Raw genomic sequence first — 17,388 nt, 5'->3', positions numbered from 1 at the left:
ATGGAGTAATGAAAAAATGACCCTCCAAAACAATAGTTATTGCAAAAAAAAGTATAGATCGGAATTATTTTGTATAGTGTTTTTTTGTGAATATGAGTAAATGAAATTATTTAGAACAGATTGACAGTTTTAGTTTTGTCAGTTACTATCTTATTATTTATAAAAAATAGCAATTAAAAAAAAAAACGCTAATTTTATCATTTTTTTTTTCTTGTCAACAAAAATATGGTAACTGCGCATTGGATTCGTGTTATAAATTTGATGGTATATTATCGACTGCGTCTCTAAAACGCGTGTCTACTTAGATCAAACGTTGCCAAATCGCTTTTGTTGTGTAGGTGTGAATTTTTTTTTAATTGTGTGGGTAAAAAAAATCAAAAGTTTTCACGTCAGCGACTGGTTTTGGTACAGGCAAAAAATAGAGCTCAGGGACAAAACTTTTGGTTGATATGATACGTACCGTTCTCCCTTAACTGTTTATTTATCATTATTTCAATAATCAGAAGACGTGAAATATGAAAAAAAATGTTAAAATTTTAAAGTATAAAGTTAGATAATTTGCTGAAAAAAAAAAAAAAAAAATTAGGCGGTTTTATTATAATATTATTAATTAATATTATAATATGTATCAAAATCGTTATCGTGAGAAAAAGTCTAATTTTTTTTTTTTCTTTTTCATTCAGCACATTATCCAACTTTATACTTCAAGATTTTTACATTTTTTTTTTATATTTCACATATTTTGATTATTAAAATAATGATAAATAAACAGTTAATAAAAAGTTAAGGCTTTTTGGGGACATAAATCGTAAGCTTATGTTTTGTTTCTTTGCATCATGCGTTAAAAGCATGCGTTTTGTCAAAATCGGTACTTTTTCTCATTGTATACTGATCAGTGTTATTTGGCACAGGGGCTTGAATTAATTCACAACTTTATGTTCGTAACTTACTGAACTTTATTTTATTCATTATGTTACTTTTACAATAAAATCTTAGGCTACATCGAAATCAACTTTTCACTTGACTGTGAATAAATTTTTTTAAATTATTTTCTTTTAATTTATTTATGATGTTTTATTTTAATAACAAATGTTATATTGAAATCATTCAACACGATGTCAATTTTTTATCAACCAACTTTTGACAAAAGATTGTCGAAGCATCTAATATCTTTTTTTCGTACCACACATGATTATTTGTATGTGAATATATAATTAATAGGAACCAGCTCAATATTGTTAGCAGGTACATGAGTCACTTTTTGCCGATGTTCCTTGCTGATTGTTAAGTTTTATTTGGTCTGGGAATTCGTTATAAAGTTCCACCTGAAAAAGAAATTAATTTATTTCTATTTTTTCTCTATATCAACAAAAAAGTTGTAAGATATCATAACCATAAAATAAAATGTAATTATAGCATGGAGGTGTATAAGGAGGGTAATCTCTCGAAATTTACTGAAGCTCACAGAATGGAGCAAGTCAGTACGTTTTTTTGCCGGTGATGACGCTTTTGCTACAACAGTTCTATGGTCACATGGTATTTTTGTTTATATTTTTTCATGATAATGTGACAAGTCAAAAGATAATTATTTATTAATTGTTATTAATTAATGTGACGATTTAAACTATGATCATAATATAATAAATTGATAAAACTATCAATAAGTCTGCATTTAAAAGTAAGTTAGTTCTTATTTTTTTTATAATAAGATATAAGTATGGATATGTCAATCCTTTTGTTTATGTAGCTTTAATCTTAAAAATATTCGAATATTATTAATTACAGTTATAACTGATATTTAAAATTATTTTATTATCACTGGTGTCCTTTTTTTAGCACGAAAAATGGTACAAAAATGTATTGTTTCCGAATGTCAAACATTAAAGGGAAATAAAAATGGTATTTCTATTTTTTCTGTACCAAAGGTAATATTTTAATGAAATATATATTTATATACCTATATATATATATTGTTTTTCATACTAATTTGTATTTTCTTAACAATTTAAGGATCCTAAACTTTTTGATGCTTGGAAATCAAATCTCCCAAAGCTAAGGAATTCCCTGAGTGTATCAAGTTTGATTTGTGAAAAACATTTTCATCCAAGTGATATAATGTCACAGTTTACTCAAAATTACCTTCAGAAACGTGGATATATCCTCGTAGTAAAAAACGATTGAAACCTAAGGCTGTCCCTATATCTTCAGACGTCTGTTCAACTTCAGATAATACAATATTTAAGGGTGATAACGAGGCAATAAAAGCAAATGATGAAGTACCAAATGAATCTATCGTTGATGCACCAATTAATCCTTATGTTCATGTATCAATTAAACCTGGTGTTAATGTACCAGATGAGCATGAATTTTATGTACCAATGCAATGTAATGTTCATGAACAAAATGACTCTGATGTTCATGTATCAGATGAGTATGAATTATATGTACCAATGCAATGTAATGTTCATGTACCAACTAAATCATCATTACATATGATACATGCGTCAACTCAGACTGTAGACCATGAAGACATGGAAATTGAAGAACTACCAACTGAACACAATTTTTGTAAAGTGCCATTTACTTTTGATACTCTACTCAATAACCTGAATAATATAAAATATCCTGGAAATTGCAACTGGGCTCATACTGTAGCCCCTGATAAAAAAAAAGTAATTTTTGTATCGATTTCAATTGACAATATATTGCGTCGAGTGGAAATATATGATAATTTAAGTTCTCGAGTTTTAATGGAGTTTATTCAAGTACATGAAGATTATTTGCATCATAATTTTGAAAAAATAAAAGAAGTTGTTGATTATTTAACAACAGTTTATAATTGGAATCTTTGTGTCACTTTAAAAAATTCTCCAAGGTAAATAAATTTAATTTAAATATAATTAATTTTTTACCGTATACGAATAAAATTTTTTTTTATGTTTTAGATTTATTTCTGATACAGTTTGTGAAGCCATTGCTTCATGTAACAGACAGAGTATAGGTCGACCAACTTTGAGATGCATGAAATGCAATATAAAGATGGAATCACAGAAATGGCGAAAACCTCCACCAACTACTACAGTAAAAAAAGTCTTAAAAAAAAAGATCTTGCAACAGAAGGTGAAGCGATTTAAGCAAAAGGTACCATTAAATTATTATTGTTGCTAATATTATTATCATGAATTATGAAAATTATCCAGTATTATTTATAATTATTTTCATTAACATCCTTACGTTATTATTTTCCGTTTAGATTGAATCACTAATAATTTGTATAAAATAATAGCTACAGCTGAAAACTTAATACTTCATACTGTGTATGAAGAAAATTTAACTACTGATTTGTTGTCTCATATTTTTAATGCCATAGAAGATACTAAATTTCCTAAAATTGGCTGTGATAAACATGACCTGAGATCTCAAATTTTAAGCTTTTTTATAATTTTTCGTATGAATACACTTTGTCATCGTTACAACGATATTTATTTATCATCAAATAGAGACAAAACTCAAATGTATACGAAAATAGCAAAATTATAGTAGGTGTTAATATTTTTAGACAGCAAAAATAATGTAATGATTCATTCAAACTAAATAAAAAAAAATTAAATGTAAGCACCGGTAATTTTAATTTTTTAATGATCACCCGGGAAAAACGGTTTGTATACAACCATATACAACCATATACAACCATATACAACCATATACAACCATATACAATCATATACAAACATATACAATCGTATATAGATGTATATGGAAAGCTGATTATTTTAGTGACTTTGTATACAACCTTATACAGTTGTATATAAGTTTATACAATCATATAAACTTGTATATAAGTTTATACAATCATATAAACTTGTATATAAGTTTACACAATCATATAAACTTGTATATAGGTTTATACAACTATATACAACCATATACAACTATATACAACTATATACAACCATATACAACCATATACAACTATATACAACCATATACAACTATATACAACCATATACAACTATATACAACCATATACAATTATATACAACCATATACAATCATATACAACTATGTACAACTATATACAATCATATACAACCATACAACTTGGTAGCTTAGTTTATTAATCTTGTATACAATCATATATGGTTATATACAAACATATATGGACATATACAACTGCATATATTTATATATGTTTATATATAAATTTATAAAATCATATACAACTATACAACTTGGTAGCTTACTTCATTTATCTTGTATACAATTATATATGGTTATATACAAACATATATGGACATTTTTAAAATTATATACAATTTTACAACTCAGTAGCACATTGAAGACTGACCAACCTATGACTTGCCATTCATCGATTTTTATTCGGGTCACTAAGACTGATTTTTTTTCATTCTTTCCTTGTATATATAAAAATATATTAAGAACCGCTATTATGTATTTAATATTGGAAGGGTGTTTGTTTAATTATATATAACAGCTACTTATTTTTTTTACGAAACGAAAATTTCAGGGATAAAAAATTTTTTTCATAAATTATGACAATACATTCCGGGGTATACGAAACAAATGAAATTCATATATCGGCCGAGTGTTAGTTGATCCTTGGATTGCTATGATTATAATGAATATTTAAGTAGAACAAATTTTCCTAATTTTCAATTGTAGCTGCCGTGGTTAGGTAAGTAAGGCTCTGGAGTTTCAACTAGAAGATACCGTGTTCAAGTCCCGTTAAAGTCAAGTATTTATGGTGTAATTTTTTCTGTCAAATAAATCATTAAATATATAAACAAAAAGATTAAATTGTTTAAATAATTATAAATTTTTTTTTTTTTATGATATTAATAAATTTTTGAAAGTCACCGCATATAAACTTGTATACAACTATCTATGTTTGTATACAACCATTCTTGAATTTGATCTATAAATTCCATATATGGTTGTATACAACTGTATACAACTTTATAAATTTGTATACAGAAAATGGCGATATACAACTGTATGAGTTTGTATACAATCATATATGGTTGTATATGATTGTATATGGTTGTATACAAACCGTTTTTCCCGGGCATATACTTTGATGTGTCACATTGTCATGTATTATTATGAGAGTGCCAAAAATGTAAACAAAAATACCATGTGACCATAGAACTGTTGTAGTAAAAGCGCCACCATCGGCAAAAAAAGGTACTGACTTGCTCCATTCCGTGAGCTTCACCAACAGCCTATGCTTTAACATAGGAGATTACCTTCCTTATACACCTCCATGAATTATAGTCACCGAAAATCAAAACGCTAACCCAATTAAACATTCAAGTCAGATTCAGACAGAAGCGAATCAGGCCTTATAGATACAAAACCTGGTCATGGTACTTGACATGGAAAAGCCAGAAAATGGATAACTGGTCAAGAATTGAGGGTCCGGATGCAATAATATTTTTCTTATTTTTCACCCACAGCAACATAGCGTTTTCTTGTCTTCGAGCGCTCGACTTGTTATTGCATCCAGAATCTCAATTGTCTAATGTCTCATTCGAAACTGATCGAGAAAAGTTGTTATAAATCCAAAATAAAACTTTTTTTTCGATTATATCATTATTTATCGAGTTACTTTTCTAATATCTTGGACTACTCACTCAAAAAACAAAAAAAAAAAAACGATACCCATTAGATGTAATCGATGTTACTATTACTATTATTACTTGAGATATTGATATAACACAATAAAGAACACGTGCAGATAAGCTGTATGTGATTACACTTTTGGCGGGAGTCACGAAACAATCAAAACTTATATTAATGTCGAACGAAAAAATGACCAATAGAAATTTAAAAATACCAAAACAACCTAAGAAATTATTTTTTGCGCAGTTTATTTACATGAAAGTTGAACACATTTGTTTCATCGTTTCTCGAGCGCGTTGCGTTCTTTCAAGCAAAATTTTTTATTGATATCATTCAAAAATTTATTTTATGTTACAAGGGCAGTGGGAATAATGTGTGAATTTCCAAAGCGTAAGAGGGGTAGTGCGCTTTTTGGAAATTCACACATTATTACCACTGTCCCTAGTAACATAAAATATGGTTCGTTACATGTGCCCAATCAGAGAGCCCGCTCACAACTCATTTGGAGGGGAAACACTCGCCAAGGCTCGTGCTTGCCCCTCCAAATTCGTTGAGAGCACACTCTCTGAGTGGGCACTTATAACGAAATATACTATTATGTTACAAGGGCAGTGGGAATAATGTGTGAATTTCCAAAAAGCGCACTACCCCTCTTACGCTTTGGAAATTCACACATTATTCCCACTGCCCTTGTAACATAAAATACAATTCGTTACATGTGCCCAATCAGAGAGCCCGCTCACAACTCATTTGGAGGGGAAAACACTCGCTAATAGTCCGTAAGCTGATGGCAAAAAAACTAGACTCAACCGTATATGGAAAGAACTTGTCAAATGGTAGTCCTTGGGACTTAGAACACGTTGCACATACCCTCAAGCAGTTTTTTGGTCACCCGTCCACAGGTAAGCCAGGTAAAAAATCGATTATTTAGACTCCTTATAATTACATAATTTTTTGTTTAAATACTTTTAATTTTATTATATTAACTTAATTTTAAACTCTCAAGCAAATTAATTGTAGCCCCGCCGAGATATTAATTTTTGAAAATTGCAAAAAACACGATATACAAGAGACATTATAACTGATTGGCGAGCTAGGGTATTTTTTTTTAATGTATTTTAAATATAAAAAAAAAAAATCTCAAGCAAAAAAAAAATAGCTAAAGGGGTTAAAAAAATTATTAAAAATTAAATTGAATTGTAGAGCAATGCGGGGGCTGAGCGGCATGGGGATTACAGAGGGGCGCGAAAAAAATAGAGTAGTGGGAAGTTTTTATCTTTTTTCTCGATTTTTTACCTGGCTTACCTGTGGACGGGCGACCAAAAAACTGCTTGAGGGTATGTACAACGTGTCCTAGGTCCCAAGGACTACCTTTTGACAAGTTCTTTTCGTATACGGTTGAGTCTAGTTTTTTTGCCATCAGCTTACCGTCTATAAGGCTCGTGCTTGCCCCTCCAAATTCGTTGAGAGCACACTCTCTGAGAGATACTATTCCCTCATAATTTATAAAATGAATAACTATATCAAAATAAATAAAGAATAATCAAAATATATTTTCACCTCACTTTCCTGAGCTAAGGCATTTTTTGCTATCGTTTGGAACGCTTGTTCAACATTAATAGCTTCTTTCGCACTTGTTTCAAAGTAAGGAATGTTATTTTTCGACTGGCACCACTGCTGGGCTCTCTTACTTGAAACCTAAAACAAAACGAAAATTATCTGTGTTAAACGTAGTGTCATTTGATGGAGCTTGTCAATAGAAATCATAGAAATAACTAACAGCTCTATTTTCAAGATCAACTTTGTTACCCAGCACCACAAAAGGAAAATTATCAGGATCTCTTGGTGATGCCTGAATTAAAAATTCATCTCGCCATGAGTCCAATGACTTAAATGAAGCAGGCGCAGCAACGTCGAATACGAGAACGCAACAGTCAGCTCCCCTATAGAAAGCAACTCCCAGACTTTGGAATCGTTCTTGTCCTGCAGTATCCCAAATCTAATTTATAGAAAAATATATAAATATTAAACAAAATATCCATCTCTGTTCTATGTGATAAGTTAATATTACCTGCATGGTAACCATTCTATCATCAACCATAACTTCTTTTGTTAAAAAGTCCGCTCCAATTGTAGCTTTATATTGATTGCTAAATTTTTTATTAACGTACTGGTTCATAAGTGAGGTTTTGCCTACACCAGAGTCTCCAAGAATAATGACTTTGAGCAGAACTTTTTTTCGCGATGACATTTTTAACGTTGATAATGTTTTCTAAAAAAAAATTCAAAATTTTTGTTAGGTGATAATAAAAATAATCGTACATTTTTAGGAAATTTTAATTTCTTATTGCTCTCGCTTTTTTTCTCCATACCGGAAGTTGTTAAGCCCCATCTTTTGGTTAGTTAGCGTGAAAAAAAAATTATCATAATTTCCGACTGTAGTTTACTTGACATCCTTTATAAAAAAATCACTTTATTTCAGCTAACTTCACACTGAAAGGTTTTTATTTTGTTATCATATTTTTGGATTATTGTAAAGTTAGCTGAAATATAGTGATTTTTTTATTTTGTCTTTATTTTTTTAGTTTGTTATTTTTCATTTTGTTAGCGGTCAATTCGTATAAATTTCTTAATGATGTTAATTTAGTTTTTTAGATTAAGCTTTTGAGAATTACTTTTTTAGATTTTTTTTTTCCTTTCTGTTCAGTTAATTATTTGAGTTATTAGGATGTTTTTATTCATTGATATGTTAGTTTCTGTTATTGAAAAATTAATTTTTTCATTTATTTTTTTTAAATTTTTGTTTTTCTTATTTTCGGTTAATTATAAGCTGTCGTTAGTTGTTGATTTTTAAAACGTGATAGAGTAATATTATTTATAGATTTTTTTAGTTTTAGTTTTGTAAATCTTTAAAACGGTCGTAAAGGGTTAGAAAAAGGTTAAAACCGCGGAATTCATGATTTTCTCGATTACGATTTTCTTTTCGTTTTGAACATTCGTGGCTGTCAGTTTTAAATATCATTTTCATGGGGTACAAACGTAATTCAGGAATTTCTTGAGGATATTTAAATATGTCAAAAGGAGAGAGAAAAGGGTTAGAACCGTGGATTTCATGATTTTCTTGATTTCGGTTTTTGTTTTGACCGTGGTGGAAAAAACCTCTCCTGATTTTTTCAGATTATTTTTATAATATCTCCGGATTTTTTCTGAAATTTCCGCTAAAAAAACCCAACGGGAAAAGAATGGAAAAATGAATGAAAAAACGAGAAATAAGAGTTTACATAGGAAAAATTATCAGGAAATATTTTTTCAAAAAATCCAGACAATGTTCGAAAGAACTTAGGAGGTCTCAATGACGTAAAAATCTGGAGAAATCCGTACAAAATTCGGAGAGATCCAGAGAGATTTCTCTACCAGGGGACTCAAACACAGTGTTGCCAGAGCGTAAACTGAGAATGTGCCTCCTAGGCAGGGGGAAATGTGCCTCTTGGCAGATAGATGTGCCTCGACTTAGTTTTGAAAATTCAACACTAGATGGCGATACCATATTTTCTTTATATTCAAAAGTTTATTTAATTTACTGATACAATAATAAATAATTATTTATTATTTCAAGCGATATAATATTATTTCATTTGATAATTGAATTAATTAATAATTTAATTGCTAAGTAATTTAATTTGATATAATAATAGATAATTATTCATTATTTAATGCGATATAATATTATTTCATTTAATAATTTAATTAGTTAATGATTTAATTTCTAAGTAATTTTATTCACATTGTGAATATTTGCTATAAAAATTGTGCTTAGCCTTTTCCTAAGAACACATTTATCCCTGAGTTACAGCTTTACCGTTATATTTTAAGAAAAAAATAAGAAAAAATTACATAAAAGCCTTTATTTTACTTTAACAAATTAAAATAAAAAAAAGTTGTGACGTAGGCAAAATTGTAATTTGCGGGATAAATTGAAAGTGCAAGCCACTGGCCCAGGAAATCTTATATAGAATGGAGCTAAGGAATTGATGCAGCTCACTATTTAATTTCTTTGGCTACATTAATTTTATAGCTTCATCTTTTTCTTAGCTACTGCTTTTCCTTGGTATTTTTATTTATTAAAATAAATTGCATTTATTTTATATTTGTTAATTAAATCAAAATACCAAGGAAGAGCAGCAGCTGAGGAAAAGATGAAGCTAAAAAATTAATGAATAATATTGCTTACCACATAATTTCTTTGGCTGCATCGATTCCTATAGGCAAACCCTAATAATTAATTTCAATGGCAATCAACACTAATTAAAATTGTATTATACAATGAATATTTTAGAAAGAGTTTCTTAAGTTGTACTCAATGCTTGGAACAGGGAAAAGAATACTTCCATTCCGAAACATAATATCCATAACATAAACATAATAAAAATAAAACATAAACATCATAAAATAATAAATTCGAATTTTGAGGTTATTCAAAGCAAGAAGGCAGTTCTTACCGCATTGAAAAAAAAAAAATTCTAAAATGTTTTGGATCTAAAATGTTTTGAAAGCATATAAAAATAATGGAGCTGAAACTAGCGCCCGACAGTTCCGCGCCCACTTATAGTTAGCGAAATAGAGTATAGACTATATAAATGAGAAGCGCGTGGATTTTTTTTTTTTGTTTATGGTGTTGTCTTGGCCGAGGGAATTTGTTTTAAAAAAATTTAAATATACCATAATTTAGAGAATAAAAAAAGCTATAAAAAAACCACCATAAACATGGGGATCTAAGATTTATTATGGTGGAAATGGACTGCGCGCCCAGAAAATATTTTGTTATTTTTTTCAATTTTATTTTTACGTTTTTCTGGGCGCGCGGTCTATTTCCACCATAATAAATCTTAGATCCCCATGTTTATGGTGGTTTTCTTGTAGCTTTTTTTATCCTTTAAATAATGATGTATATAAATTTTTTTAAACTAGATTCCCTTGCCCAAGACAACGCCATAAACAAAAAAAAAAAACGAAAAAATAATTAAAGTAACCAAGTTATTTTGTTTTTTTTTTTGTTTATGGTGTTGTCTTGGCCGAGGGAATTTGTTTAAAAAAAATTTATATATACCATAATTTAGAGAATAAAAAAAGCTACAAGAAAACCACCATAAACATGGGGATCTAAAATTTATTATGGTGAAAATAGACCACGCGCCCAGAAAATATTTTGTAATTTTTTTCAGTTTTATTTTACGTTTTTCTGGGCGCGTGGTCTATTTCCACCATAATAAATTTTAGATCCCCATGTTTATGCTTTATTCCCCTAAATATATGGTATATATAAATTTTATTCGGCAAGACAAATTTAACCATAAACAAAAAAACAAAAATTACTGGTAATTATCGTTTTTATTTATGGCGTTGTCTTGGCCAAGGGAATCTAGTTAAAAAAAATTTATATATACTATAATTTAGAGAATAAAAAAAGCTACAAGAAAACTACCATAAACATAGGGATCTAAGATTTATTATGGTGGAAATGAACCGCGCGCCCAGAAAATATTTTGTTATTTTTTTCAATTTAATTTTTACGTTTTTCTGGGCGCGTGGTCTATTTCCACCATAATAAATCTTAGATCCCCATGTTTATGGTGGTTTTCTTGTAGCTTTTTTTATTCTCTAGATTATGGTATATATAAATTTTTTTTAAACAAATTCCCTCGGCCAAGACAACACCATAAACTTTTTTATTCTCTAAATTATGATGTATATAAATTTTTTTCAAACAATTTCCCTTGGCCAAGACAACACCATAAACAAAAAAAAAAAATCCACGCGCTTCTCATTTATATAGTCTATACTCTATTTCGCTAACTATAAGTGGGCGCGGAACTGTCGGGCGCTAGTTTCAGCTCCATATAAAAATAGGGGAATATCCGAATTCAGTGCCGTGGCCCCCACGGTGAGGGACGTGACTTATCGTCCATACTGGTCTCCATGACCGTCCGTTGTCATTTTTATTTTTCGACTAGTTTCGTCTAGTTTTGCCATGTTGAAAACAATGGACTTAGAAAAAAAAATTAAACTTTACAAAAAAAACTAAGTCATAAAAAAAAAAAATTTAGATATCTAGATTATTTTACTTAGCTAGATTTTTTACTCAGCTATAATTGTAACCACACAATCAATATCTACATTATTTCGCCACGGGGGCCACGGCACTGAATTCGGGTGCGTCCGTTCATAGAAATGTGCCTCGAAAGGCAAATTTGTGCCTCATGTGGCAACGCTGCTCAAACATTCGTGACTGCCAGTTGTGAACACCATAGTTTTAGGTTTCTCGGGGGGCATAAACGCGATCAAGGAATTCTCTAAGGATATTTTGATCAGTCGAAAGGAGTGCAAAAATTATCAAAACCACCGATTTTATGATTTTATCGATTTCAGTTTTTTTTTTTCGACTCAAACATTAGTGGCTACCATTTAAAAATTTTATTCTCATGATGTCGGGGGTACTAACGCGATTTGGGATCATATGATTTCAAACATATTTGAAAATCATGAAATGTAAAATTTTCTAAAATTCAGTCATCAGAAAACCTTGGCTCCCAGAGACCGCTTATTCGCTCCTGTCCCATTCAGCTATCATCAGTTGTTGAATTCTCGAGGTAGTAGGTTTTTTTTCTAGTTTTTTCAATTTCTTTGAATATTAATGAATTGAATTAATTTTGTGTATCATTATTTTCAGTATTATTTTTGACTATAATTTTTGGTTAAAAGAAAACTCACAAAGAAACCCGCGCGAAGCGCGGTCATGACTTAGTTGTAATAAATAATTTACAACAAATAAAATAAATTTTTTTAACTTTTTCATTTTAGATACTAGCGCCTCTCGCCGGCCGCAAGCGGCCGCCTGAGTTGTTTCTATGCTATATGCTAAATTCTAATGACACGTCATCATGTGGTGTTATTAACGAAAAAAAAACAATAAAATTTTTAATTGGAGAAAAAATTCATTTATAAATAATATTTGACGATGCCTAATAGAATGCTTAAGCCCAGCTCGCGGATACGGAAGTCTTATTTGATTTGTACTAATTTTTAATAATGTCAACAATTATTTTATTTACACGTTATTAAAAGGTGGAGGACAGGTTAATTTTTTTTCAAATTGACTCGGAATCATAAAAAAGTTGCTAAATGATCAGAATTATTTTGTATTAATTTGTGCTATTAACATCGGAATTATTCATCTGAAGAATAACGACAAAAAAAAAAAAAAAAAAAAAGTTACTCCAAAAAATGTTTACACAATATACAGAGGCATGGTGCTTTAAATGATGAATCCTTTTTCTATTTATTTCCTATCTATTTCAAAGAAAAGAGCAATTCTGGTGGAAATATTTCTCCGGCATTACTCCGTTTTCGGTCCATTTTTTGAGAAATTACTCTGGCATGAGATCAATGCTGGATTTTTATCTCCTTCATTGATCTCATGCCGAAATAATTTTGCCGGTACTAATTTCATGCCGACGAAATTACTCCGGCATCAATCTCATGTCGGAGTAATGCAGGAGTAATATTTCCACCAGGAAAAAGCTACAACTTGTATCAATAAAATAAAAAGTTACACCTCAAAAACAATAACATAGATTGTAAATTAAAATTTTTTAGCTCACGTCTTTCTCATCAAAAATGACAAATCAACAATTGTTTTTTCATCTATCGTCGAGTAAACTATTTTTTTTTAAGTATGATTAAAGTACGAATCCTGCTTTCATTGATTCAAATAAGCTCATGACTTTTTTTTCGAGAATAAAGAAAAAAATTATCTATCATTATTTATTATCCGAGGTGCCATGCAATTGTTATAATAATCAATTTTCGTCAAACAATTTTTTTCTATTCTTTTTCATTGAAGGACAAATTCTTATTATTAATACAAATTAACCCATGACTTTTCCTTTAAGCGTAAAACAAATCATTTAATAACATTTATTTTTTGAGGCACCATAGAATTGTTAATAAAAAATTACATGACACCTCAAAATAATAGAATAATCCTTTTAAATAATTCTTTTTTTATCTTTCGAGAAAAAAACGTTGGCTGATAATAGCAGAAATCGTACTTCAGTGGAAAATGATATGAAAAATTGTTAATTAACGATTGCATGTCACCTCGAACAATATTGTTAACATTTATTTACAAATATTGTACAATAATTTTTTTTTTTCTTCTTGAAAAGAATATTGTGAGTTTATTCAAACCAATGAATGCAGGTTTCGTACTTCAATAATGATTGAATAAAAAAATCTGATTACTCCAAAATTTTAATTAACAATACTTGCCTTATTTAAAAATGAATCTATCTTTTTTTTTTTTGTGTTTGGATGTATTTTTTTCGTTATTTTTTTATTTATAACACATTAACTACTCTTTTATTTATAACAATTGAATTAAATATTGGTAAATCATTTGAAGGTTATGGGCATTAATATTTTTTGACAGATATAAAATATTGTTATAATCACATATGTCAACACACACATACATATGTATATGCAATTAGCGCCACCTATATCAATTTATACGACATGCACGTGACCTTCTGATACCCCAATCAGATTCCCGTAAATTCAAAAAGAAGGCGCTAAGTTTGAAAAATGAAACACCAAGTTCTAATTTGGATGCGCACGCAGAATGCGACGCCATGACATGACTGCTTTTTTTTCTTAAGGAGTAAATATTTTATTTGTTTGATTTAAAAATAAATTCAGTACACTGTGAAAATTTTTTGTTGAAGTTAAGACAAAAAATTCTGTAAAATAAAACTAAAAAAAAACTCTCAAAATTCAAATCGTTCAATGGCCACATGGGTCAAGATATGCGTTTAGCAATTAGAAGATTAGTCGGATCGAGTCCCGGTTAAGACAACAAAAATAGAATTAAGTTTTTTCAGGATAAGTAGCATTTACGTAGACAATAAAATAAGAAACATAATAACAATAAATGATTTTTTTTTCACACAATTAAAAAAATTTTTTAAATATCTTTATACGTGTTGAGTCATACTAACATTCCTTTTCATTCAGCAAATAAAGTCTTGAAAGAATAAAATTAAGTTTTGATTAGAGGCAATATTGTTCATAAAAAAGGAATGTAATTATGTGAAAAAGCGAAACGTAATAGTGTCTAAAATTTAGACACTTTTGTTTTCAACGAAACCGAATCTGTTACAAAGCAAGACAAAAGTGTCTGAAATTGAGACGCTTTTGTTTTTTTTCAAGAAGAATATATTTATGGAATAAGAAAAACAAAAACTAATTCAATTTCTCCAATTGAAATATATGAGTTGTTTAAAATAAATCTTTTTTCACTGTATTTGATGTTTATAATACTCAAATTGAACCTAAAAAATATATAATCGAGAATTTTTTTTTTTTTCAATAAGACATATTTTTTCTCCAAGAAAACTGTTTTTTACTTCTTTTAAATATTTTTTTATCCTAGACAATAAGTTCTATTTTACAGAATTTTTTTTTCACAATGTATCAAACAGAAAATTGTTTCCTTCAAAAAACTCATTGTTTGTAACAAGAACCATGTAACGAGTTAAATAATATATCGATGATATTTCTATAATTTCCACCACATCAGTTCTGTCAGTCATGTGAACGGGGGTGAAGAGGGCGGCCACTTTGGCTGCCTAATTAGGGACGAATAGAGTAGCGGGGCCCCGCTCATGAAAATTTCAGAAAAATCAAGTCAAAGTAATGAAATTTTGTTATTAAATACTTTAAAGCATGAAAGAAATGCTTATTGATTTTTTAACACCCTCTAAATAACACTTGGGGATGGAAAACTGAACTTGAACTACTTATAGCTGACTCTTCTTTTTCATTGCAATTGAAAAACAGTTATAAAATACGCATTTAATAGTTTTTTGAAGCCTCCTCGGGTGGTACTAGGGGGTGGAAAAAATTAAAAACCTATGTTTTTTACACTATATTGAAGTTTTATTTAAAAAAAAAAAAACTATCCATAGCTACCTCTTTATTTTTACGGCAAAACATGTGAAATAAAAAGTATGGATAAAAAAATTAGCCACAAATAACCACCTGATTTTTTTTATTTATACTTTTTAATTTCGCATGTTTTGTTTATTCAATAAGGGAAAAATAAGTCACTTTTGTATACGAAAATTAAGGATTTTTGTTTTGATGTTATATTTTGGTTTATACGGAGTAAAAATGACTGTGCTTAGCACAGTCATTCTTAGTTAACATAACCAGAAAAACAAATAAAAATTTATCGGTGTAAACACTAAAAATTGGTGCTTACATGATACTATATGTCAAACCTGAAAGATCTCCGACGTATACCATGCAACACAGTAATTTTTATAAGAAAGTAACGATAAGAAATATTACCTTTTTCTCTCAGTGTACTATATCAGTATTTAACTGGCAATATTTTTTCTATAACCTTTCAACAGTATTAATATTCAAAAAAAACTAACCAATAAGTGGTAGATTGAAAATATAAAAATGACTTTTTTACGAAGGTTGGTATAATCAGAAACAACTTGACAACTTGTCGAGAGTAAACGTGACTCATTTGTAACCACGCACTTGGGCCAAACTTGGATCGAAAACTTGCTTAGTGGAACCACCTTTTAATGAGCTTGAAAACTACCCGAATCGAAATATTATAATACTCACAGATCTGTAAAACGGATAAAGCGAAATTAGAAGAACATTTGTCCACGCGTTAATTAAACGAAAAAAAAAAAACAATGAATCGGTGAGCTGATTTAAAAATAATCGTAGAAAAAAATTGTTCAGGGTTTGAACCAATCCAGTCCTTAGAAGAGGAAAACAACAATATTTTTTGGACACCGTCAAACTTTGTAGATGCTAGACAACTTGCTGTGACCACATTCAATGAACCTACTCATAGGTTTAATCAACTTGTGACTTCTTTCTCCGATTGAACTAATTCTCAGCGCAAGTAGTCTTATAATAATTTTTCGACTCAAAATCTGTGCTTTAATCGTTTTGATGGCAGAATATAGTGTAATTAGCACTACTAATTTAGAAAGAAAATTTTGAACATATATATTTTATGCCTTTACATATAAATTAAATGGATGAGAATAAAAAATATAATGATAGGTATCATCAAATTAATAGGTTGAATAAACAGTTAAATGGACTAACTCAAAGATAACAAACCTGTCAACACACCAAATGATGCGCACAATTTGGCTACAATGTATCCACTTCGACTGACGGATTAAAATATTATGATCTTAAGTGTAAAAGTTTCATTCAAGGGCTAGTAACACAATAATTCATTAATTGACTTTCAAACTTGATAGAATTACAGCACTAAATAGTTTGGTGTAGGCTATTAGATTCGATGTATTGACCGTACGGGGCACGACAATGAAAATGGCGTACAGAGGTGCCAACCAATGATGGGTAATATCGGGGCAGTGATGGGTAAATGGTCGATTTTTGAGGTTTCATACACTTACAGTAAGATACTGTAAGAAACTGTAAGATACCTCTGACGCCATTTTGAACATTCTTATTGACTGTCGACTCGACAATTAGTTCTTATTGCTCGATATATATTGGTACATGTAATTTATTTGTTATATAAATATATATAATATCAAGGAAAACATTAAGGAATTAATGTTGCTTGAAACATAATTTTTTATTAATTAATTCTTTCCATCATAGCTACTGCTTTTCCTC

At 29.5% G+C, this 17,388-nt stretch overlaps 2 protein-coding genes across 3 annotated transcripts; one reads left to right on the top strand and one right to left on the bottom strand.

Annotated features, from left to right (window-relative positions):
* Window positions 1–942: 942 nt before the first annotated feature.
* LOC122859561 (ras-related protein Rab-7a) lies at window positions 943–17,111 on the bottom strand. Of its 2 annotated transcripts, none has more exons than XM_044163225.1 (5): window positions 16,858–17,111; window positions 7,715–7,915; window positions 7,424–7,642; window positions 7,204–7,341; window positions 943–1,325 (listed from the first exon to the last, which is right to left on the bottom strand). In XM_044163225.1, the coding sequence occupies exons 2-5, from the start codon at window positions 7,892–7,894 to the stop codon at window positions 1,239–1,241; spliced, it is 624 nt and encodes a 207-aa protein (XP_044019160.1). In that variant the 5' UTR covers window positions 7,895–7,915; window positions 16,858–17,111; the 3' UTR covers window positions 943–1,238. The 2 variants fall into 2 exon arrangements, with proteins under 2 accessions (XP_044019160.1, XP_044019161.1); XM_044163226.1 differs by lacking the exon at window positions 16,858–17,111 and adding an exon at window positions 16,054–16,609.
* On the top strand, window positions 1,333–3,902 carry LOC122859558. Its single transcript, XM_044163222.1, has 5 exons — window positions 1,333–1,678; window positions 1,837–1,925; window positions 2,011–2,875; window positions 2,946–3,141; window positions 3,254–3,902. The coding sequence occupies exons 3-5, from the start codon at window positions 2,379–2,381 to the stop codon at window positions 3,281–3,283; spliced, it is 723 nt and encodes a 240-aa protein (XP_044019157.1). The 5' UTR covers window positions 1,333–1,678; window positions 1,837–1,925; window positions 2,011–2,378; the 3' UTR covers window positions 3,284–3,902.
* Window positions 17,112–17,388: the final 277 nt, after the last annotated feature.

Source organism: Aphidius gifuensis, linkage group LG6, assembly GCF_014905175.1.
Source record: "Aphidius gifuensis isolate YNYX2018 linkage group LG6, ASM1490517v1, whole genome shotgun sequence".
NCBI classification, from domain to species: Eukaryota; Metazoa; Arthropoda; class Insecta; order Hymenoptera; family Braconidae; genus Aphidius; species Aphidius gifuensis.
The sequence above is the reverse complement of the archived record's forward strand: the minus strand, read 5'-3'. Positions and strand labels throughout refer to the sequence as shown.

Excerpts from the sequence above, each read along its gene's own strand:
- LOC122859558 (XM_044163222.1), top strand. The coding sequence starts at position 2,379 with ATGCAATGTAATGTTCATGAACAAAATGACTCTGATGTTCATGTATCA. Across the intron at positions 2,876-2,945 it reads ACTTTAAAAAATTCTCCAAG|ATTTATTTCTGATACAGTTT; the intron begins GTAAATAAATTT and ends TTTATGTTTTAG. Across the intron at positions 3,142-3,253 it reads TGAAGCGATTTAAGCAAAAG|ATTGAATCACTAATAATTTG; the intron begins GTACCATTAAAT and ends TTTTCCGTTTAG.
- LOC122859561 (XM_044163225.1), bottom strand. The coding sequence starts at position 7,894 with ATGTCATCGCGAAAAAAAGTTCTGCTCAAAGTCATTATTCTTGGAGAC. Across the intron at positions 7,643-7,714 it reads ATAGAATGGTTACCATGCAG|ATTTGGGATACTGCAGGACA; the intron begins GTAATATTAACT and ends TCTATAAATTAG. Across the intron at positions 7,342-7,423 it reads TTGATCTTGAAAATAGAGCT|GTTTCAAGTAAGAGAGCCCA; the intron begins GTTAGTTATTTC and ends GTTTTGTTTTAG.